The following is a 25,321-nucleotide window of genomic DNA, read 5'->3' on the forward strand; positions in this document are numbered from 1 at the left end:
ACTGTAGTTAGGAAATGTATCCTTCTGCACGCGAGTGTCCAGGTGTGATATTTTCAAAGCTTGTTGCATATACTCTCACTAAATGATTTCGTCTGTTACAATTGTTTCTTCTAATAGCTCTATGTGGATGATTACAAACGTTTATCTCTAGTCCTATTCTCTTTCGAGCTTCAGGTCTGTAGTTTTCTATACACTCACAGACTAATTTCTTGTATGTCCAACAGACACTGCAGCCCTTACAAATTCAAAACCAAAGCATCCCTCTTGAGTATTTTTCCTACTCCCTTTTTATTCTCTTTTTAGAATGGTGATCCCACATTCTACCTAACTCTTCAAGCAAGAAACATTAAAATTGTCTCTTATTCCCATCTCACACAAACTAAATGAACTGGAGTGGTTCAAGTGCTGTGAATTATATATCCTAATAATTTCTTGAAGCCGTCCTTTCTTCTCAATTTTAACAGGCCTTCATCATTTATAGACTGGCCTTGCATTATCCTCTTAAATAGTGTTCAGTTAGCTTTGTCACCTCTCTCCTCTCTCCCTCTCCCTCTCTCCTTTTACCATTTCGCCCTTGCTACCAAGCATGTATTGAAAACACAAGTCTGATCATGTCATTTCCTTGCTTAAAAATCTTTGATCACTGCCTAAATAAAGTCTCAATTTAATACAACATACAAAACTCCTTATCTGAGAAAATTTATCTACTGTGCAAGTAGAAACTTTTCAGGCTTGATATAATATTAAACATACTATTGTAAATTCTTGGGCCTGCAACTCTATCAAAAGTCTAATGTTGAGAAGGAGTCGGATACAAGTGTTGCCTCATATACAACTGCCTACACATTATACTTTTATGATTAAAAAAACCCTTAAGATCTTTAGACTAGACCCATTTTCCAAAATGAATTACATGAGTACAGCTTACATCTTTGGCCTAATGAAAACATTTAATGCAGTTGAGCAGACGGAATGGGCACAGCCTGACAAGACCGGAGCTCAGGACCTTGTATTAGCAGTGCAGAAATCAAACACAAGGAGACAATGTTTTGAAAATGATTGCAAATCATAAAAGCTCAGAGGTAAGAGAGAAAAAAGAAACATCTTTGGAAGACCAAGTAATATTTTAAAACATGGCCCATGCATGCTTTAACCTGGCTTTAGGAAAAAGAAGAAAATGATCCCAACCATGCAGATAATTAGGAGGGGACACTGTCCTCCCTAGCAGGTTATCTTATCTGTAACTAAAGTTACAACAGAACAACCCATGTTCATGATAATAATCTTTAAAGATAATAAAAGATAAATTAGGTTCTGTATCCTCAGTATGTGAAGACAGGTAAAAAGAATTCATTCCAGGAAGGTTTTCATGAAATAATACTAAAAGCATACAGGCCCACAGAAGATATAAACTTATATTAATGTGTTAATTACTAATTTAATTATCTGTTAATAATTGCTTAAATTACTCAAAACAATATCCTCCTTCCCAGAATGCTAACTTTGATACATTGCCATATTTTATCTCCTACTATGTCCTTATTAATAAAACTAGGTACAATGTTGTTTTTTAGATTTTTGAACTACCAATATCCAATGTGTTTTTAAATGAGACAATAAGAAAGAATGGTATTTGCTGAAGAAATCAGGGAATCCTGAAAGAGAGATGAAGCGTAAGAACCAGATTTTATGGTTTACAGAGAGAGAAAAAGCATCAGTACAGTGCTATTTCTAGGAATTCTGTCTGCTGCTTTGACACTGTTTATTGTTCTGATTTATTTATTCTGAAACCAAATTCATTTTCTCAACTTTACTGTTATACCTATGATTCTGAATTAGATGTGTATGTATATTTACATGTGTATGTACATATATTTCTTTGGCTTATATTTCTGAACTAGAGTGAGCTTCAGAAGTTTTATTTCCATGTGGTACATATCTTTGACTCAGAAAATTATTATTTAAAAACTCAAATCTTTCACGTTAGAAGCTTGCATTCTATATGAACTTGCAGGAAAAAAAAAGAAACTCTCTATCAGGTATTCAGCCAAAGTCAAATTTCAAAGAATAAACAAGCAAATTTGACATATATACTATAGTCCTAATTGTATTTATTCTAGAATATGAGATCCAAATGATGTATACATACAGCAAACATTGGAAGCATTTTGTATTAAGAATTCAGTGGAGTTTATCCTGAAATTTGATTTCATGCCCCAAGTATGTGTTATTAAGAGTTGTGCCAAACAAATTAAGTCAGCTGTGATCTAATCAGGACTATAATGTGGCTAATACATTTCTGTTGCCTTGGGATCACTGTTGCATACCTTCTGATACAGGAGAAAAAAGATTTTAGTTCAAACTATTTACAAAGATGTGAACTTTAACAAGAATCTTTCTTAAGCCTGTTATGTAAAAACATGTTTTACAATCAAGTTTAATTTTTATGACTTTTGCTTTAAATTTATTATTTTCCCACAAACATTTTACCTCTGGTCCTGGAGGTCCACATGGTCCTTGGGGTCCTGGGTCACCGATCTGGCCCTAAGATGGGGGTGGGGATCAAAGTAGAAGTATGAATCTGATATATACAATTTAAAGCAGACATATGGTAAGCAAAAAGAACTCAAGTATTTTACCACATAAAATTTTAATGACTTTTCAGCAAACAACACTCAATATATTGTGTCAAACAAAGTTGAAACAACCATTCAGAAAGACTTAATTTGTAACCATCATCACTGTGGAAAACTTATTTAAATAAAAGGTGTATGGATGTAATATATATTTACTCCTAAGTGCTGGAGATACAAACAAACCGAGTTAAGTGTTCAAGATAAAAATAGTGTGTGAATGTGTAGGTTATCCAGAGATAAGGAGCTCGACTTAACAAGGTAGGGGACTCTAGATAAGGACTTGGTTTCATAAACAATCAGAGTCCGGGACAGTCCCTGAAAATTCCTCTCTCCTTTGATACTACAAGGGCCTGATTTAGTAATTAAGAATCATCTGGATTTAAATCCCTGCTGCTTAATCCCTCTTAGGCTCAGTTTTCTTAACAATAAGATAGGAATAAAAATGCTAACAGGTACTAACATTGTTACAGGGTAATTGTGAGGATTAAAGGAGGAAATATATTTAAGGTGCTCGGTTTAGCACAGTGCCTGGCAATAAATGTTAACCAATTTTATAACCATTAACCTTTCCCTTTATATCCTCTGTCCTCTCCTGGGTGCCTATAATTCCTAGATTATTTAGATCATTATTATATTAAAAATTTGAGGATTTGTTGTCAATATTTCTGAAGCCATCTTCTGACATCTGGAATAACCAGGCAAAGTCAGGGCTGGAGAGCAAGTTCAGAGGAGAGAAAAGTGGTTATAAAGCCTGAAACTAGAGATGAAAGGAAGCAGTAGTTTAATACCCTTCTTTTCACCAGAAAAGCTGCTGAATTCATTATTTCTGCCATATTAAATTTCTATGTGAGTTTCAAATTTGACCTAATAGTTCTCAGATTACATAAAATTATAAGAAATAATATGTGCTTATCCACATTTCAAGAAGTAAAGCAATTTTCCATAAGCACTAACACCATTCTCATACAGCGTTTAAGTATCTGGATACAAAACAATGCACAATCAAATCTAGAGAAAAGTAATGAAGTATTACATAAAACTTGACTTAAATGCTCCCATATAAAGTCAAAATTCATCATAATCAGTACCTAGAGGAGCCTTGAATTCTTAAAATGGCAAGTACCTCTCAGAGAGATAAAGATGGGGCTCTCACTGGAGACCTCTGGTGGCAAAAAACAAATGAGAGGCTAAATTCACAAGCTTTGAGGAAAAAACAGCATCCTCTAGGTGTTTGTTTCTGGAAAAGTTAATTGACAACTAGATATCTATAAACACAAATTTTGAAAAATTTCATTCTTCAGAATAAATCTTCATTTTAAAAAACTTTAACTGGAAGTTTCCTTGAAAGTCAAGTCTCCTTTAAAAAAACTCAGTTTTCAAGTAAGTTTTAGACAATGGAGTAGGATTGAGTAAACCTCTCTAATTGACAACTTCCTGTTAAAAATATAGAAAGGCATAATAATTGTCTTTGTTTTCTTTGTTTTAAGGAAATAATATTAATTAACAACTTCTGATTGGTAATTACCAATCAGAAACCTCTGGTTTTTAGATGTTTTCAGAGCTAAAGATTCCCTAATTCCAAAATGTAGAAAGCCTTCCAAATCAGGACATTCTTTCTTTCATCTTATAGGTATTCTTTCATGTTCCAACTTAGATTCATTTGGGGGGACAAAAATCACTAATGCCAGCATCTTAGAAAACAGAAAGCCAAAAGTAGGAGATATAAAATGAGAGACATCTTTATGACTTTGATATTCTTTTCATGATAGTAAACAATTGATTTAGAGAGGCACTAACTTGTATAATTCTTTTTAATATAACAGATTCAGTGCAAGCAATTTTTCATTAAACAGGTGTCTCCTTCCAAAACTAGAGAAGGTTTCTTGGTCAAACCTCTATAATTTTTTTCTATTGGTAAGATACAAACTAGTGAGAGACTACAAACTCTTCACAAATATTAATTCATATATCTCTAGCCTATCTTCAGTCTGATGTATATATTTTTCAAAGATTTGAAAAAACAAACAAAAGATGGTAAGCTATCTCCTACCAAAGTAATCACTGCTGACATTAAAAATCTATTTCTTATTAGAAAAACAAAGAAAGGTACAAAATGAGCAAGTAAAAGCCTCACTATTATCATCTTAATGCTCCCTGCATCACAGCCCTAAAAAAAAAAAAAAAAAAAAAAAGTTGGTTCTGGTGATTTATTTCAAGAAAAAAAATAATATTAAGGGTTTTAAGACAAAGTGTTAAAGGCGAAACAGGCTCTCCACCTTTTCTTTAGCTTAGACTAGAGAATTACTGGTAAACATTGTCACTGAGAGAGAAAACCAAAGAGTCACAGATTTACAAGGAACCTTAAATAGGATGTAGTGAGACTCTCAGTTTAAACAAGTAACTGGATGTCACAGTGGTTAAATACTCAATAAAATAGGAATAAAAATGCTAACAGGTCATAGCAAGTCAGTGTCAGGGCTGCGACTAAAATCTAAGTCTGTTTCTCAGAGAAGTATATCCCCTCTGCCTCACAATAAACATGTTATCAATACAAACTGTATCAAAAAGTAAGGGAGACATTAAAAAGATTTACTTTGTTTAAGCATGATACTTGACTTAAGTTTTATCCAGTAATTAATTGTAAAGCATTATAGAATAATATTGATATGATTTATCACTCAGTATTGGTCTTAGAAAATGTGTTGTACCTGCTCCTTTTATTATTATTGTTGAAAGTCAGAAAACCCTCACATTATGAACAATTAGGATGTAAGAAGTTGAGGGGTTTGTTTTGCTAGTCACTGCAGATATTGTAAGTTCCTGTTATGTGATTGGACAGATCCTTGAAAAACAGAAGCTTTTTGTTAGCTTCATGACCTGTTTTCATGCCTTTTATTTATACAGTTTGGAATTTCTGAGATTCAACTCCAGAGCCCAAGTCTGGGTACATGACTGACCAGGTTTACTCCGAGTTCAGGGCAAAAAACTAGTAAGAGCAAAGCTCACCACCAGCATGTCACTTGACAAAAAGACACCGAAAATTTTTCTTTGGAATAAAGACTTTCTGAGAGATGTATATGAATTCCCATCACTGTTAGAAGTTATACTAAATGAGGTATGAAAAGTGTTATGTCTTAATGCTGCTTCAATCCTGAGATAGGAGGAGATAGTTAGAGGAAACACAATGATTTGCTCAGGGAACAACTCTTTTTAAAATGTAGATTTTAGTATTATATTAATAAATTATAATTTCCATCTATTTTTCTATCTATAATCACCTGCACCTTCATAGAGTTGTAATCAGTATTAGAAATCCCAGAGCAATCTTAAAATATTAAATCCTACAACAGTATGGCACAGTGGTTGAGTATGTGAGCTCTGACATATGATTACCTAGATTACCTAGATTTTACCAGATGGCCAACAACTAACTATGGAAACATGGACAAGTTACTTAACTCTGTGTCCCAGTTTCTCCAATCTGTAAAATAAGAATAATCGTACCAACTTCATATGATTTTTATAAAGACTAGAAGTATAGACTGGTATAGTGACTGGTACTTTGTAAACACTCAGTACATCTGAGCTATAATAATTATCATGACTTTTAATGTAGAAAGACATACTTAACTCATGTTTTAACCATTATTTAAATGATTTTAATTACTCGATAATTTCAGTTTGAGTTAGGTTTCATGTTAACTACAATATAAGGTATTCTTTTTTTTTCAATTAACAGATGCCCAAAGGTTAAAAAAAAAAAAAAAAAAGGACAAAGAATTAGTATATTTGTGCCCATGGGGAGTGACATGCTATCGTTTCTTCACAATATTTCTTTAATGAAATATATTAGAATGAAAGATATTTGGAAAAATTAAAACATTATTTAAGGAGCTTTGTATTTTTTGTCTTAAATATCTATCATTTACTTCATAATAGTATTATTATGAATAACAATAGTTATGAATAGTATTATTCATAACAGATCGAACAAAATCTTTAGGGCCCACAGAAGTTTGGTTTTGGCCTGGGATGAGGGGGAGGGCAGGAAGGAGGAGGTCCAATACTCTACGGAATGTGAGCTGAAAACTTGAAGGATTAGCTGTACCCTAAAACTGAGGAGAAAAAAAATGCCAGATTGGTAACCCTAGCTCCTACTTACATTCCACTAATACCAACAAGTGTCAAGACTCATGCCATGATGTACACTTTGTTAATGGGAAAAAGCAAAGGAAAAGTTCAAACCTACTGAAGGTCCTGGCTTTCCTCTCATCCCTGGTGGTCCTGGAACACCAACAGCACCCTACAGAAGAGAATCATAGAGAGAAGATGAAAGCTATTATACCACGAGAGACTCTTGTCTCTGTATATGCCTCTGTATACAAACTGCTTAAAAAATTCATGGAGTGAATCTAAAAACTGAGAAAACCATTTTGAACAAAACGTGTAAAATCATATTGATACCACATCCTAAGTACATGGTTAAAATAATCATTACTCCTTTTTTTCTTTTTAAGAATTTATACTTTTTCATATTTATATAAACTTAATGGTAAAAAAAGGAAGTTACCTTGTCTCCAGGATACCCTAATTCTCCTGGCTCCCCTGTAATGCCTTGTTCACCCTAGAGGGCACATTTAATACAAAGACACTTAAGCAACACAAACATGGCAATGTTATAAGAAAGTAAATATTTATTATAGAAGAATAATTTCTATTTTTCCTACTTCTGATAAAAATTGTATAACTGACAATACAGATTAGATCCCATATATAAAAACAAGATATTTTATAAGTATTGACTAACAAGAAAAAAATGTGATAAGAAATTATCTCTATGATAATGCAAATATTTAAATCACCTTATCACCTTTGATTCCAGGTAGGCCCTTATTCCCGGAAAGACCCTAAAAAAAAAAGTGATATTTTGTGACATCATAGAGAAATTAAAGGAAAATATCCATTATGCAAATAGAGACGTACCATTGGGCCAGGATTTCCAGAAGGTCCAACTGGTCCAATAGGGCCAATACTGCCCTGAAAAGCAATCAGACAGAAAGGCATCATTAAGCATCCACTAGGATTAGAAAGAGAATATGATAAAATTAATTAATTAACTAACCCAGAACAGTTCATCTCACTCAGCTCCCACATGTGTCTTGTTCTTCCACAACTTCTTTTTCTCTCCACATTTAGAAATCATACCAGTGTTTGAAACTTTAGCGAGGTCATCCTACTCCCTGAAGCCTATTCATACCCATGTAGTCCACAAGGATCCTCCCCTTCCTCTAGTCTGTATAATGCTTAACTCTCCTTGACATTCATCTTGAAATACTTCTCTAACTAGATAATATCTTGAAGAGCAGGGAAATATTTTAGTGCCACATTCCCAGTTAATAAATACTTCATTTGATCATCTTCTATTTTAACTCCATCTATTTATTCAGGAATTATTCATTGGGCACTTACTATGTTCCAGGCGGTTCAGTGATTTTATTTCATGATTTGAAATTTGCAGAACAATAAAGTTTACCATAATTTCAGGGATAAACTGAGTACTGAACAAAAGACTCTACTCTTCTGGGCTTCTGTCATTCATTTAACATTTCATCATTTAACATTTGTTGAACATAACACGGACACAGACACTGGGTTTGTGTGAAGGAAATAAAGATGAAAAAGACACAGTCACCAACATTGAGGTTCTCAGTTTAAAGCTCCAACCCAAGATTCCTCAAAAATATAACAAACTATCATCTCCTGTAAGCAAGGGATTTAAAAAAAACTCCTCAAATCTATCATCTTAAAAGACAAAAGACAGGGGCACCTGGGTGGCTCAGTGGGTTAAAGCCTCTGCCTTCAGCTCAGGTCATGATCCTAGGGTCCTGGAATCAAGGCCTGCATTGGGCTCTCTGCTCAGTGGGGAACCTGCTTCCTCCTCTCTCTCTGCCTGCCTCTCTGCCTACTTGTGATCTCTGTCTGTCAAATAAATAAATAAAATCTTTAAAAAAAAAAAAAAAAAGGAAGACAAAGGCCAAGAGCCACAATAAGGGTATTTCAAAGTAAAATTTGAAAAAAAAAATGGCTTGGGGATCACTTACAATTTTTGTGTCGCTGACACATTCATTTTCCTTCCTTCTTTTGCTACCTTTCTGTGCCTAGCTTCTGTATCATCCTTCATCTTCACAGAACAAGTTGTCTTAAACCTCCCTTTTATGGTTTTCAAACATTAAGGAAATTCTAAATGTGTATTTGTGGCAATGCTAGAAATGTTGCCCCTTTTACCAAATTTCTTAGGAAAGCATCCCAGGCCCTCACTACTAGGTTTGCACCAACCCTTCCCATCTTGTCTACTTCCATTTGTCGCTACTTCTCCTTTATTTCTACCTTGTCCAAATCCCACAGTCTGGCCATAATGGACGGTTTTCCATTCTCTGAACATGGTCTCTCTTTATTACATGCTCCAAGCCTTTGAAGATATAGTTACCAATACTGAAATGGCTTTCTGCTGCACTAGTAAGTATACTGTACCATACTTTTCTCCTTGTGTTCCTAGTCTGCACATTCTGTGAAAGTAGAAGCATGTTTATTGACTTTTTACTTCCCAGACCCAACATAATTTGCACATAACAGTTTTGAAATAAAGTATGGAATGAACACTGAAGGACCTGTCAGAATAGCCAAACCCAAAAAGACAAGAAATAACAAGTGCTGGTGGGGATGTGGAGAAAAAGGAACCCTTGTTCCACCTTGGTGGAAATGCAAATTGGTGCAAGCACTGTGGAAATCAATATGGACATTCTTCAGAAAATTAAAAGTAGAATTGCCATATGACCCAGTAATTCCACTACTGGCATTTACCCAAAGAAAAGAAAAACACTAACTCAAAAAGATATATGGATCCTGTGTTTATTGCAGTATTTCTTACAACAGCCAAGATATGGAAACAACTTGAACATCCACCCACAGAAAAATGGATGAAGAAGATGTGGTGTACACACACACACACACACACGCACGCACACACAGAGGAATATTACTCAGTCATAAAAAAGACTGATATCTTGCCACTTGTAACAACATGGATGGACTTAGAGGTGAAAATGTTAAGTAAAATAAACAGAGAAAGACAAACCGTATGATTTCACTCATATGTGCAATTTAAAAAACAAAATAAATGAACAACAAAAAAAGACAAAAAACAGAGAACTGGTGGTTGCTAAAGTGAGATGGCTGAAATAGAAAAACAGAATTAAGAGTACACTTACTGTAATGAATGCTGATTAATGTACAGAGTTATTGAATGGTTATACTGTACACTTGTAACTAATATAACACCGTATGTTAATTATACTTTAGTAGAAAACAATTTTTTTAACAGGGATTTCAAGAGCTCTATCTCCCAACATAACAGAGCATTGCTAATAGACTGCATTCATATTACACAAATTTCAGAATGGAAAATATGACATCTTTTGCATGAGTCCTAAAGTCTGTGAAATATAATGGAGATAAATTATTTCCAACACGTTTAATCCTGAAATATATGAGAAAGGGAAGAGTAATACTTTCCAACTTAATAGACAGATACACAATAGTCATATGTCACTGACAAATTCTGTCAGTAGGAAACAACTGTTCTTATAATTACAGTAGCTAGTTTATTCAAAGTTCCTGGTTTTAAAAATAATGAGAGTTTTAAAAAATACAAAAAATGTTTCTGTTTGGAAATTCTGCAGCAATAATCTATGAAGTATGGGGGAAATCTTATGAACAAATAAACAAACATTACTTTGTCATCCTGTTGGTTTTTTTCTATGGGCAATAACATTAGCTGTATTTCAGTAAACATATCACTGTGCATAGACTAATATTTTCAGATGAATGAATGTACTTTGTATGCACAATCTACTGTTTTACTTTTTAGTGACTCTAAAAAAATTATCACAAAATAGTAAGTGTTGAGAAATGTTAAAGATATAAAAAATTATAGTAAAGATAAAAAAGATTTAGTATTATAGGGAACTAAAAAGTAAAATAATACAGGTATAGAAAGCTCCAAGAAATAGCAAACATTTTGTGGTATGTTACAGATGATGTGGAAAATCCTGGTCCTGAAAAACTATAGCTTTCTCAAAGCAACCCGCAATAAGCTAAGAGCAGTTTTTAGTTACACAAGGATAACCCGAAAGCCTTCAGCACTCTCTGCTTACGATACTCCTCTTCCATGAGAAGACAGAGCAGACAGGAGAAATACTTCCATGCATGGCAGCTTAGCTGAGGGTGTCTGGGATACAGCACCAAAGGCAGAAAAGCCTTCCACACATCCAGAAATAATAAAGAACTTTCGAGTCAAAGTGAGTTGAAGAAACAGAGACCTAAGAATAGGTTCTTCGTATAAAATGAGCAGCCGCTAGCCAATTAGAGCTCATGAGTGAGCACACTGTGGGGAAGACTTGGGGCTTTGGAACCGCCACCACCCACCCTCACAGGTGAGAATCACCATCACTAATTAAGAAAGCAAATGACAATCAGCTGCAAGGAAAATATCATTTAGAGGAAGCTGTGTCATCTCTTCTCAGAAACTATGCTTCCTATAAGGGAACAAGCAGATGTGTGCTTGCTGATAAACTGGGCAAGCAGACCAAGTGTTGACTATGAAATATAAAGGTTCCATAGAAACCTCTCCCAGTTATCTTCAAATCTTCCCCTCCTTCCATTCCACTCCCATCCCCCCCGCTTCCTAGGCTACAGTCCCACTACTCCTCTTTCCATTGCCCAAACCGCACTTTTCTTTTTTGTTTTTTTTACCTCTTCTGTGCATTTAGAGAGGCATTCTTCTGCCTCAAGAATCCTTTTCCTGACTACTCCACTCCATTCATGTATAATCTTCAAGATATGGTTAAAACACGTCTCTTTTATGAAGTCTCCTCTCTCAGGATGACATAAATTGCTCCTTGCTCAGTGGTTTTTAGTCCATGAGAACAGTGATCACATCATATGATATACTGATTTTTCCTTCTATGCCCTGGATTATAATGTTGCCCAAAACAGAAATCTTATTTGTATTTTTAGGCCTAGCTCTAGTTCAGCATTTGATACACAGTAGGTGCTCACACTGTTTTGACTTAAAAATTTAGTAAATGTAAAATGGAGGTTGTTCTATCAACTTGAGGAACAAATGAGATACGAGTGTAAAAGTACTTTGGAAAGTATAAAGTACTACCTATATCAATGATGAGGATAACAAAGATCTATATCAGAGATGAGGATTACAAAGATGACTGTTAGTATCATTTGGCATTTTCTTTTCTCTTTTTAGAATTTCTTTCTTTTTAGAATCTCTTCCCAGCAACCAAAGGGTATATTGAGAAAGAGAAAGGACAACAAACAACAACAACAAAAACCCAGTTATTTTTACCAGCACTATTATGTGTTGGAACTGTGCAAAGTCCTGGAGTAGAAAATGATTAAGGGTTAACTATTAGACAGAGAAATCTAGGTAAAGTATTTCAGGTAGACAAACAAGTGAAAGTACAAAGGCCTTTTGGTAGGAAGGTTGCATGGCATCTGAGAACAAACAGTTTGCTAGTGCACAAAGTATGTCTCAAGATGCCCATAAGAACCAGAACAGTCTAGACATGATAAGTATTTTGGTCTTAAACTAGAGCATAATGGCCTCTTCAATAAATGGTGCTGGGAAAATTGGACAGCCACATGCAGAAAAATGAAATTGGACCATTTCCTTACACCACACACAAAAATAGACTCAAAATGGATGAAGGACCTCAATGTGTGAAAGGAATCCATCAAAATCTTTGAGGAGAACACAGGCAGCAACCTCTTTGACCTCAGCCGCAGCAACATCTTCCTAGGAACATCGCCAAAGGCAAGGGAAGCAAGGGCAAAAATGAACTATTGGGATTTTATCAAGATCAAAAGCTTTTGCACAGCAAAGGAAACAGTTAACAAAATCAAAAGGCAACTGACAGAATGGGAGAAGATATTTGCAAACGACATATCAGATAAAGGACTAGTGTCCAGAATCTATAAAGAACTTAGCAAACTCAACACCCAAAGAACAAATAATCCAATCAAGAAATGGGCAGAGGACATGAACAGACATTTCTGCAAAGAAGACATCCAGATGGCGAACAGACATATGAAAAAGTGCTCCATATCACTCGGCGTCAGGAAAATACAAATCAAAACCACAATGAGATATCACCTCACACCAGTCAGAATGGCTAAAATCAACAAGTCAGGAAATGACAGATGCTGGCAAGGATGCGGAGAAAGGGGAACCCTCCTACACTGTTGGTGGGAATGCAAGCTGGTGCAGCCACTCTGGAAAACAGCATGAAGGTTCCTCAAAATGTTGCAAATAGAACTGCCCTATGACCCAGCAATTGCACTATTGGGTATTTACCCTAAAGATACAAACGTAGTGATCCAAAGGGGCACGTGCACCCGAATGTTTATAGCAGCAATGTCCACAATAGCCAAACTATGGAAAGAACCTAGATGTCCATCAACAGATGAATGGATCAAGAAGATGTGGTATATATACACAATGGAATACTATGCAGCCATCAAAAGAAATGAAATCTTGCCATTTGCAACAACATGGATGGAACTAGAGCGTATCATGCTTAGTGAAATAAGTCAAGCAGAGAAAGACAACTATCATATGATCTCCCTGATATGAGGAAGTGGTGATGCAACATGGGGGTTTAAGTGGGTAGGAGAAGAAGAAATGAAACAAGATGGAATTGGGAGGGAGATAAACCATAAGTGACTCTTAATCTCACAAAACAAACTGAGGGTTTCTGGGGGGAGGGGGTTTGGGAGAAGGAGGTGGGATTATGGACATTGGGGAGGGTATGTGCTTTGGTGAGTGCTGTGAAGTGTGTAAACCTGGTGATTCACAGATCTGTACCCCTGGGGATAAAAATATATGTTTATAAAAATTAAAAAAATTAATAAAAATAAAAAAACTAGAGCATAATGGCAGAAGCTGCTGAGTTAACCAACTGATAGGTGAAATGAAGAATACATAAAGACTGAACTCCCTTCTCCAGCTTCCTTTCCTCCCATTGGTAAAACCATGGACTACCACCTACAGTTTAACCCTATTCTAAGTTCTGAGCAAAAAAAAAAAAAAAAATGGTCCTTTGGCTTCCACCTTCACACAGAGCTTCTTGTGAAGCCTAAAGAAATCTCATGAGTTAAATGGCACCCATTATAAGGTAATACGAGTTTTAAGGAGGTGGTATAGCACACAGGTAGAATTATGGGCTCTGGTTCGATCGCCTGCTTCAAATTTGGGCCTAATACTCATAAAGTGAATGGTCTTGGCTTGTTCTGAGAATTAAATGACCTAGCACTGACTAGCACATGGAAAATGCTAAATAAAAGTGAGCTGTTATTGGGGTGTCTGTGTGGCTCAGCTGGTTAAGCATCCGACTCTTATTTTGGGCTCAGGTCATGACCTTAGGGTTCTGAGATCAAGCACCACAGACTAGGCAGGGAGTCTGCTTGAGCTTCTTTTCCTCTGTCCCTTCCCCATGCTCTCTCTCTCTCTCTCTCTAAAAAATAAGTAAATCTTTTTTTAAGTGAGTTGTTATTGCTCATTTTATTGTTAGTATACTACTATTATCATGTAAAAGAGAAGTTAAATGTGTAAGACTCACTCAGGTGCTCTGATCTTAATTCTATACTCTTGCCAGCCCCGAATGGCAAGTTAAAACTTGTTATACTGATTTTAACCATAGTTCCAATAATTGAACTCCTCATGTATTCTGTTGTTCAAGTTGTCACCTTCTGCCTTGGGGTGGTTAAGGTGGGGGGAAAACATTAAATTAGAAACAAAAGACCTGTGTTCAAGTTCAAGCTACAAATAATTGTGGCTGTAACTTATGACATAAAACTCTGGAGTCTTAATTACCTATTTCATATGTTAGAAGCAAGCTCTGAATTGATTTTTAAGGAAAATCTTACCTCTGCCCATGGTCACTTACCTATTTTTATACAGATAGACATAGTTTCCTTTTAAGATTATACTTTCATTAGACTCCTTACATTTCATAAAAGTATGAATCTTGCCTTTAGTTCTGCTGCTAAAGCACATGGTTCTAAATTTATAGAAAATATCTGCAACTTACATCCCTGTCATGAACCATAAGCTTGACTGAGAGAAATATATTTATGGAGATACGGCAGAAGTAGCAGTCTGTTTGCTTCAATGAACAATCTAAAATTTATCAGGTAACTATGTAACTGGAGTACATTATTTTGGTCTCCACAGAATTGCTTTACTAAATTGTACTTTGCCTACATCAAAACTCCAGTGAAACTCAGAGTTAAATTCACTAAATAAAAATGATTTAGTGAGCAAATAATGCAGTCACTTATATTTTTAGTATAATAAATTAGGTATTAAAATGTTTAGCATCAGGACACCTGGATACCTCAGTGAGCTTGGCATTCTGCCTTCAGCTCAGGTTGTCGGGCTCCCTGCTTAGTGGGGAGTCTGCTACTCCCTTCTTCCTCTCTCTCTGCCCTTCCCCGCTGTTCATACACACTCTCTTTCAAATAAATTTTTAAAAAATCTTTAAAATATGTTTAGCAGCATTAATGAAGTGCAACTACTACTGATTGTTCAGGATGTTTCCCAACTATTTATTCAATTTTATTCAGAAATAAAATCTACAGTTACCATGTGCTATAATATGGTATGGTATGGTATTCAGACCTATCTGTATCTATCCAGGCCTGATGCTATGAAAGAAAATTCAAAGGAGAGAAGTGGCTGTTCTATGTCACACTTTTGAAGAAACAGAGTCTTAGGTATCTATTAATGAAACAGACATAAATAAATCTGTAGAAATTTGTCATTTTAGATTACCATAAAGTTTAATTTTTGATTAGTATTCCTGGTCTAATTTGTATATCTGATGGGAAAATACATTTGAGCAAGTCTGATATCCAACAATGACACTAAAACATCTCATTTTTTCTAAAGATTTTAACATACGGGGGTGCCTGGGTGGCTCAGTGGGTTAAGCCTCTGCTTTCGGCTCAGGTCATGGTCTCAGGGTCCTGGGATCGAGCCCCGCATGGGGCTCTCTACTCAGCAGGGAGCCTGCTTTCCTTCCTCTCTCTCTCTGCCTGCCTCTCTGCCTACTTGTGATCTCTGTCTGTCAAATAAATGAATAAAATCGTTTAAAAAAATGCGGCTAACAAATACAAACATAATATTTTACAAGAATGATAATACTTGATACTCACTCTAAGGCCAGGAAATCCCGGAGGACCAATGCTACCAACAAGTCCCTATGTAAAAGAAAGTACAAGGGTGGTTAAATACAATTGCAAACTACTATGGGCATTTTCTAAAGACACAGACAAACGTTTCTAGGAAAAAAAAAAAGTCAAATTTTACCCCCATGCATCTTCCTAAGAAGCATAAATCTCTGGTGATAGTGTAAATTCTCCCAAAATGCCCTTGGCCCCATGTTTTTGGATGCCAGGACTACCACCTAGCCTAGGATATAGACTGTTCTGTGTCTTTTATGTATCTAATAAAGGATGTAAATCCTGTAAGTAGTCAGCATTATAGACATAACCAACCTATGTATTATGTAAAAAGGTAAGTTGTCAGCATATAGAGTTAGAAGAGCATTTTCAGATGGTTTAAAACACTACCCACTACTCTTGATGTATAATATTTAAATTCTTTAAACTTCAGTTTTTTTATTTAAAGAATAGAAATAATGATATTTGGGGGTGCCTGAGTGGCTCAGTCAGTTAAAGTATCCAACTTTTGGTCTCAGCTCAGGTCTTGATTTCAGGGTCTTGAGTTCAAGCCCCACGATGGGCTCCACAGTGGGCATGAAGCCTACTTAAAAAAAAAAAGGAATAATAACATTTGTTCTCACTATTATAAGATCACAATGAAAACTGTCATAATGTATAAAAGGTTTTGAAAAATTTCTCACAAATATAATAAATTACCAACACCATTAATTATGTATATAATAAATGAGATTTTAAATTATCAGTATTAATTTTCCAGTTGATTTATGGTCTTGTGAACCCATCATTACAGTCTTTATGACAATTTCTATTTTAGTCCAAGGCAGTGTTAGAAAGTGAAAAGTACCCCCTTTTTTTTGTATCTGAACTGTTTTGAAAATAAGGTACAGTAAAATACAGAGAGAATTATAAGCCAATAAACTAAAATATCCAGTTTATCCTTATATTTTAAAGATATTAAAGCCTGAAAATGCTCAAGAACCCTTATATTTAAATAAAGAGCAGATTTCAAAAAGAAATATCTTAAATATGGTAGAAGCCCAACCCTAACAAACTTCATGTATATTTAACTGACAAAAATTTAAATAAGAGGGCTTCACAGTAGTTATAAAAGTACATAAATGGTATTAAAAGAAAAAATAGATAATGATTTCTTATCCTTGAAATGAAAAGCTCTGCAGAATCAAAGGCAAGAAAACTATGGTAAACATTCTATTTAAAACATCATTCAGGTTTTTAACAATTTATTTGGAATCAGTTCTATTCTCATCTGCCAAGACTTATAACAAATAAAACTTTGGCTAAATTAACCGAATAACTGATAAAGTCATAATTTAGAAAACTAAATAAAAAATAAATGATTTTCAAACACTTTAAGTATAGATGCTAGTAATTCACCTGTATCTAAATATAAGAACTATTCCTAATTTAGGCTAAAAGGATTTAGTGATTAACTCTAATTCACCTTAAAATCTTATTAAAAGAATGTGTGCATGGAATAATTGAAGGTATTTGATAGATGCTCTTTGAGAGAGGAAAAAAAATTGAAGATTTTGCTACCTAATGTCAAAAAAACCAACAATCTATCATCATTCTTTGATAATGTAATTAAACTAATTATAGAATAGTAACTTTCTAAACTGTAAATAATAGCTGAATAATCCTAAAAGAAAGATTTCTCTAGAAATCAATACCCAAAAGCCAGGTAGATCAATGACAGGCTTGAGACAAAAAGGGCAATCACTGCAAGCACAATATGAGGCTTGTTAGTACCTTCATGTACATGAAAGGCTCACCCCAAAAATATACAGGTCAGTATCATGATCATGTACTTCTAATATTTTACTTAAGCAGGTACATTTAACATGGTCACAATGATTCGTTTTAATGATTCTCTCCCAAGACAGAATATATTCATAACATTTTTGTCTTTACAAATAGGAATGTGCACAGAGGTATTAAAACTATCTGGCCAACAGCACTTATTTGAATGTCACGAGGATAGCAAGTGCAGGTGCTGTGGCGTCTGAGTGATGTCAGATCACAAGGCTGGACCATAACAATATACTCACAGGACTGCCATCAGGGCCAGCAGGGCCTCTGTCTCCAAAGTCACCTGGAAAACCCTGGCCCAGGGAAAAATGAAGAAATGCTGTTAAAACCAAGAATTCATTTTTGTCCATTCATCTGTTGAAGGGCATCTCAGCTCTTTCCACAGTTCGGCTATTGTGGACATCGCTGCTATGAACATTGGGGTGCATGTGTCCCTTCTTTTCACTATACCTGTATCTTTGGAGTAAATACCCAGTAGTGCAGTTGCAGGGTCATAGGGTAGCTCTATTTTTAATGTCTTCAGGAAGCTTTATACTGTTTTCCAGAGTGGCTATACCAGCTTGCATTCCCACCATCCGTGTAAGAGCCTTCCCCTTTCTCCACATCCTCACCAACACTTGTTCTTTCCTGTCTTGTTTATTTTTGCATTCTAACTGGTGTTACAGTGGTATCTCATGGTTTTGATTTGTATTTCCCTGATGGCTAGTGATGTGTTACATATATACAATGGGATATTACCCAGCCATCAGAAAGGATGACTACCCACCATTTGCATATACATGGATGGAGCTAGAGGGGATTACGCTAAGTGAAATAAGTCAAGCAGAGAAAGACAATTATCATATAGTTTCACTGATATGTGGAATATAAGGAATAGTGTAGAGGACCACAGGGGAAGGAAGGGAAAACTGAATGGGAAGAAATCAGAGAGGGAGACAAACCATGAGACTCTGGACTCTGGGAAACACACTAAGGGTTACAGAAGGAAGGGAGGTGTGGGGATGGGGTAACTGAGTGATGGGTATTGGGGTGGGCACGTGTTGTGATGGACACTGGGTGCAACTAATGAATGTCGAACACTACATCAAAAACTAGTGGTTACTATATGCTGGCTAACTGAACATAATTTAAAAAATTCATTTTTGCTGTGTTCTCTGATAAGGAGTTTACTAATAAGAAATATTTATTTCCTAATCTCTAAATTATGATACAGCAAAAACTTGTATTTGTTTTGTGTAATACTTCATTGATTTTGTTCAGTACTATATTTCTATGTTTTACAAAAATTATTTTACATGCCATATGATATATACAGAAAGTGAAGCTGAAGAAAATATACATTTGTTTGGCACTATATAAAGAACCACTGAATGAGAGAAAACATAACAAAGATTTCTGCCTGACCAATCCATTAGTTATGTCTACGATTTCTTGCCATTTTTAGACCCACATCACACAGTATGAAATGGCTAATACTATTTAAGCATGTACTTACCATATGCTAATGGCTTTAAACACTTTATTATATACATACTACTTTATTTTATCTTCATAACAAGTTGAATCAATGAATATCAATATCCCCACTTTGCAATTGAGAAAGCTGAAGCACAGAGAGCTTAAGTCACTTTCATTCACTAGCCACACACGAGAGGGACTGAGATTTGAATGAAGTCTGAATGCAGAATCCATGTTCTTTCTCCTCTTCTACACTGAATAGTTTAGCTAATCATTTCAAGATAAGATAAACATGTAACAAACATCATTTAAGTACTATGTTATTGGGGAAAGCCATAATGTACATAAATCCTGCAACCATAAGGTGCAATGCCACTGAAAATCAAGATTTTCAGTGAAAATCTACCGAAGATTCTACACCATAAACTATGAAGGATAGTAAGTAACACACTTTCTTATTATATATTCTTCTGTAAAACAACTCAATTACTCAGTAACTGTTACTTTATACACTAAAATTCTTCTCTGAATATTTGCCACTATATTTATCAACTTTAAATCACACTTTTAAAAAGCTACTTTGCAAAATGGTTTATAAGATTTATTATTAACAACATTTTAATAATACTCTTTTTAAAAATTTTTGTAAGACTAACAAATAAAAGTGTATTATTAGAGTCTTATAATCTATTTAGGTAAACCAGTTATTAAATACATATTTAATAGATCGCCAAAAATCACCAGTTCACTAGTACAAACGTGAATGGGCAAAATTTAAAAGATAGCAATGGAAAAAAAAAGTACGATGTATCTAAGGCATAGTTAACTCATACTAGAAGCAGTTTTTCTTATTCTGTAATCAGAGGATAATGCAAAAACCATCTGTGTACCCAAACATATTGTAGCCATACCCCCTTCAGAGTCAGATGAAGTTCAGGCAGGCGTTTTGCTTTCATTGTCCTTGGAAGTCTAATTCTGTTGTCAACAAGCTCACATATCTGCAATACATCATACTGTTCGGTATGAGCTAATAAGGGTATTTGAAAGTATTTATGATGTACAGGTAATGGAACAAGTGGAGGAAAAATTCAGTAAGAGGCCTAAAACATAGGAGATGATTGATTTTTTAGATAGATCATAAATGGGTTTTACAGAAAGTTCAGTGAAATAATAAAGATGGGGGTACATATCGCATGATTCCATTAATGTGAAATGTCCAGAACAGGCAAATCCAGAGACATAGAAAACAGACTAGTGGCTGCCTAGGGCTGGTGCTGCAAGGGGAATGCGGCAGTGAGTGCTAATGGGTACAGGACTGTTTTTCTGGGTGAAGAAAATGTTCTAAAATTCGTGTGACAGCTACACAACTCTGTCAATATAATAAAATATACACTAAATTATACATTTTTAAAGGGTAAATTTTATGATATGTGAATTAGATCTCAACAGTTTTTCTTAGAAAATGAAGACACAATCAGTCTGAATAAGGAGCAGAGAGGGACTACTACAAACATCCTTGGGGACTCACTCAGGATGGCCTAGAAGATGTGCTATTTGGGACTGAGTGGCCCCATCTTCAACCAGTAGGAGGAGCTGCTCTCCAGTTCAGCTTTCCATAAAAACTGAGGATTCCCCAACCCCCACACCCCCACCGGAAGGGAAAGAGGAGAGAACTATGATGAATGCTTCACTTACAAAAAACCTGAACTAGCATAATAAATAATAGAGAACTTATTAATTTCAACATCCTATTCTTCTGGTAGTTCAACATTATAATAAATATTAGCTGTTCAACTTGACTTTGCCCCTGAAACAATTTAGTTAAACTGAGTAATATCTACTTTTAAATTTTTTATGTATTATTTCTCCTCTCACTTTACTACCCATTAAACATTTCATTTCATTCAATTCTCTAGTCTAGACGGATCATTTGTTTTATTATTTTTTATCCTTTCTATATGTTGACTACTGTGTCATCAATTTCTTTTTTTTTTTAAGATTTTATTTATTTGACAGAGATCACAAGTAGGCAGAGAAGCAGGGAGAGAGAGAGGAGAAAGCAGGCTCCCCGCTGAACAAAGTACCCGATGCGGGGCTTGATCCCAGGACCCTGGGATCCATGACCTGAGGCAAAGGCAGAGGCTCCAACCCACTGAGCCACCCAGACACCCCTGTCATCAATTTCTGATATAAATCCTCCTAAATCTAGACATACTTTCCTGTTTAATGAAACATAGCACAGTTCATGCCACCAAAAACAAAACAAAACATTATATATGGCTATTTACCAAACATATATTTCTTTTAAAAAACATCATGCCAATATTTTATGTTTTTGAATATGTCATATGTTTGCTATTAATCAGTTGTTATTTAATTTCTAGTAATTACATGCATAAATTTTTTAATGCAGGAGAGTTTCTGTATTCCTTTAATTAGAAGCCTAAAAGTTCACAGCCACCAATCTCCACTGTCACAAACTGATCTTAAAAGATTGGTTTTGAAACATGGAACAATAGTGATAAAACGCTTTGCCTTTGAACTTAGTATACGAAAGATAGCTTCTACAGTTTCTTTCTCCACTTGAATGAATTTGTTATAAAATAAAATACCAAATTTTCTCTCACATTTACCTAGTGGAAAATTATAACCATTAATTTAAATCAAATTGCACTTTCCTAGGAATACCTTTATACTGCCAAAGGATTTAATAACCATTTTCCAGGATTACCATCCATAAGGAAGCTTGAATTTTTTGCCTTTCTTGCCCCATTTGCCAACTGCATCAATGTAGTAACTGTCTACTAATGGGCAAGGCAGAGTTGCACTGTTCCTTCTATGTTGTGCATAATTCTCTTTCTTACATTTTAATCGCTTTGATGGGTCATAAAATTTTATCTTATGAAGAATATGACATTCAGGGATTTCATTCAATCTCTTCAAGTCATGAATAAGGTTCTTGTTCATTTCTACAGTTGGATAAGGATAGTGGACAGGTTTTAAAGTGACCTCCTGCTATTCTTGCTTTTGTGTGCTACCCAGCCATGAGTATGAGTGGGACTATGATTTGCTTATTCTAAAAAACAGAATATAGCACGGGTGATGGGATGTCCCTGATATGATCATGTCATACTATATAAGACTTCATCTCCCATATGACAGGGAATTGTATGATCTCTAGGAACTGTGGACAATCCAAAGGGCCTAAGGTGTTCTATAGCCAAGAGCCAGCAAAAAGTCCAGGGCGTTCAGTTCTACACCCTTGAAGAATGATGTCTTCGTACAACCCGAATGAAGCTGGAAGTGAACTCTTTCCGAGCCAAGCTCCAGATGATCGTGCAGCCACCTGACAGTTACTTTGACTGCAGCCTTGAGACCCTGAGCAGAAGACCCTGTAAATTAGTACCTGGATTCCCAACCCAGGAGAACTGTGAGAAGATAAGTGGGTATTGTGTAAGCCACTAAGTTTGTGGTATTTGTTATGCAGTGATCGAAAACTAATAAAATTGGTAACTAAATCTTTGAGTAGAGATTGTGTAAAGTCCTATTTGCAAATTTTACCAAGTGGTAATGTTTTATAAAAAACTACTTGCATTATTTCCAGATTTTTAAAATTTAAATAGGTCACCTCTCTGAAGACTTTCTATGGCTTTTTATTTTCTGTGGCAACTTATAATTACTATCAATATTAGTTTAATTAAAATGTTATATTTACTTTAGATTTTAAAAATTTAATCTAATATCTACATTTTAAAAGTTTCGTCATTCTAGCATTTCATATTCATTTAATTGCTAATGCAAAATTCATGCTTCATGAATTTTGGGTTTATAGTTATAAAATACAAATTTAGGAGTAATACAAATTGCTTAATAATGCAAAATATTTCAGTCTCTAGGTGCAGCTATTACAAATACTACACTAATTCTATTAACTCTGAAACCATAAATCGTAACACAAAGAGAAGGAAGAGAACAGAAATCTGCATTATCAGGAAACAGTACTTCTTTATACAGGATTCTATTGCATTCATACTGAAAGAAGAATTAGATAAGTTAATTAATTAATCTTTGCTCTTACCTAAGTGCTTCTACTTCCTGCCCAAATCCTCACCACCATCTTGAACAATTTCTGTCTCTAATTTTGGCAGTTGTACCACCTACAAAGCTTCATGGCATTCAGACATTAGATTAAAGGCCACAGGTATGGAGAATTTCTCTGAGGCCTGAAGACACTAAATTGTGATAGTCAGCCTCAAAGGTAGACTCCCCATGATTCTCACTTCTCAGCATTAATGCTTTTGTGTAGTCTCCTCCCATTTTCAATCATGGCTGGCCTATGTGACCAACAGAATATCGAAGTACAGTGGGACTACAGAGGTTAGATCATAAAGGCACGACACCTCTACCTTGCTCTCATGCATCACTTCATTCTAGTCCTGAAGACATTCTAACTGCCACATAAAGAAGTCCCTATGGAGAATAAATGAGGTCTTCCAGAATCTAGCACCAAATTGGCTGGCTGGCAAGTGAGTTCCCTTAAAAGCAGATCCTCCAACCCCAGTCAAGCCTTCAGATGATAGTAGTCTTGACCAAAATCTTCACTGTAACCTCATGGGAAATGCCATGCTAGACCCACCCAAATAAAGCTTCCCCAAATTCCCAACTCACAAAAACTCTGAAAAAACGGTATCTACTTACTGTTGTTTTAAGCCACTAACTTGGAGTTACTTGTTATATAGCAATAGATAATACATAACAATAAGAGTGGTTGTCTAGCATTACAGGTCATATTATATCAATGCTAACTGCTGGATCTTGAGTGACAGGGGCACTCATCTGTTTTGTTTTGTTTTATTTTTAACGCATTTACTTCTGTGATATAACAGGGTCCTCAAAAGTATAGTGTCCAGATCAAGTTTCTCTTTTGCTTGGGTCTATCAATGGTACTGTTACTCAAACATGATAATTATCAAACACTAAGAACTATTCTAGACTTGGTATGACTGAATATATGCATGGTATTAATATTTTAGAGGACAGATACTAAACTTGGTAGTTACATCTAAATATCTTGAAACATTGGAAAACTTATTACATAAGAGAGTCTAGTAAAATGGTTATTTTCCTAGTTCTACAAAGAAATTAGAAAAATACTGCATATAAAATAATTAGGAAAGTATGAGAACCAAAATAACCATAAAATACTAATGACTACATTTATGGAATTTTAAAAAATAAAAACAATGCAAAATTTTTCTGTTAAAGGCCACAGTTAACTATGAACATATTTTGCTCTTTTCAGAGAACAATGCTGAAACAACGTATTCAATCTAAAGTAGGGACAAATAAGAATTATCACAAAAGATATATATACTAAATAAGCATTATCAACAAATACAGGATTTCAACTTTTTCTAAGACTAAGTAATGAAAAGAGAAGATCAGACTAACTTGTCTAGGATTAGAAACACTAATAAAACCTGGTAGTTGCTTCTACACCTTTTACACATGAATACATATTACCACGAAATTGTGATATTTTTAAATCCTTCAAAAATAAAGTACAATTATTATAGGAAAAGGCTAGACTGTCAAGTACTCTGTGAATATTCATTAGTCTCTTCCCCTTTCTTTTCCTCACAGGTAGGGCAATTTGATCCATACTTCAAGGGTCAACTATTTTCCTGTTGGTTGAAACTAATTTTAAACTTGGGAATTTAAGGAGTCTGTGGAGGGGGAAGCGCCCGACGGCCGCCTCCGCCACTGCAGCTACAGCCGCCGATGTCGCCGCAGTAATCGCCGCCGCGGCAGCACCCGCACCCTCGGCGGCCGCAGCATCAGCACCGCAGAGCCGAGCCCGGAGCCCGCCGCCGGCAGTGGATCTTCAAAGGGTTGAGTGTCTAGTGTAAACATCACCCAAGAACGATACATAACAATTACCAGGTATTTAGAGCAAGTTCAATGAAAGACCTGATACAGCTCCATGATCAAGCACCCAGGCATCAGAGAATGATAAATTCTTGAAAGGAGGAGTCAAGATGGCGGAGAAGTAGCAAGCTGAGACTGCTTCAGCTAGC

General features: G+C 35.4%; 1 protein-coding gene across 1 annotated transcript in view; it reads right to left on the minus strand.

Annotated features, from left to right (window-relative positions):
• COL24A1 (collagen type XXIV alpha 1 chain) overlaps positions 1 to 25,321 on the minus strand; it is a 379,684-nt gene that overhangs the window by 274,002 nt on the left and 80,361 nt on the right. The window contains exons 12-18 of the mRNA XM_059377096.1: positions 18,026 to 18,079; positions 15,927 to 15,971; positions 7,620 to 7,673; positions 7,499 to 7,543; positions 7,207 to 7,260; positions 6,886 to 6,939; positions 2,491 to 2,544 (exon numbers count right to left, since the gene is read on the minus strand). Coding sequence (XP_059233079.1) covers positions 2,491 to 2,544; positions 6,886 to 6,939; positions 7,207 to 7,260; positions 7,499 to 7,543; positions 7,620 to 7,673; positions 15,927 to 15,971; positions 18,026 to 18,079 — 360 coding nt within the window. The remainder of the gene's footprint in view (positions 1 to 2,490; positions 2,545 to 6,885; positions 6,940 to 7,206; positions 7,261 to 7,498; positions 7,544 to 7,619; positions 7,674 to 15,926; positions 15,972 to 18,025; positions 18,080 to 25,321) is intronic.

Source organism: Mustela nigripes, chromosome 14, assembly GCF_022355385.1.
Source record: "Mustela nigripes isolate SB6536 chromosome 14, MUSNIG.SB6536, whole genome shotgun sequence".
NCBI classification, from domain to species: Eukaryota; Metazoa; Chordata; class Mammalia; order Carnivora; family Mustelidae; genus Mustela; species Mustela nigripes.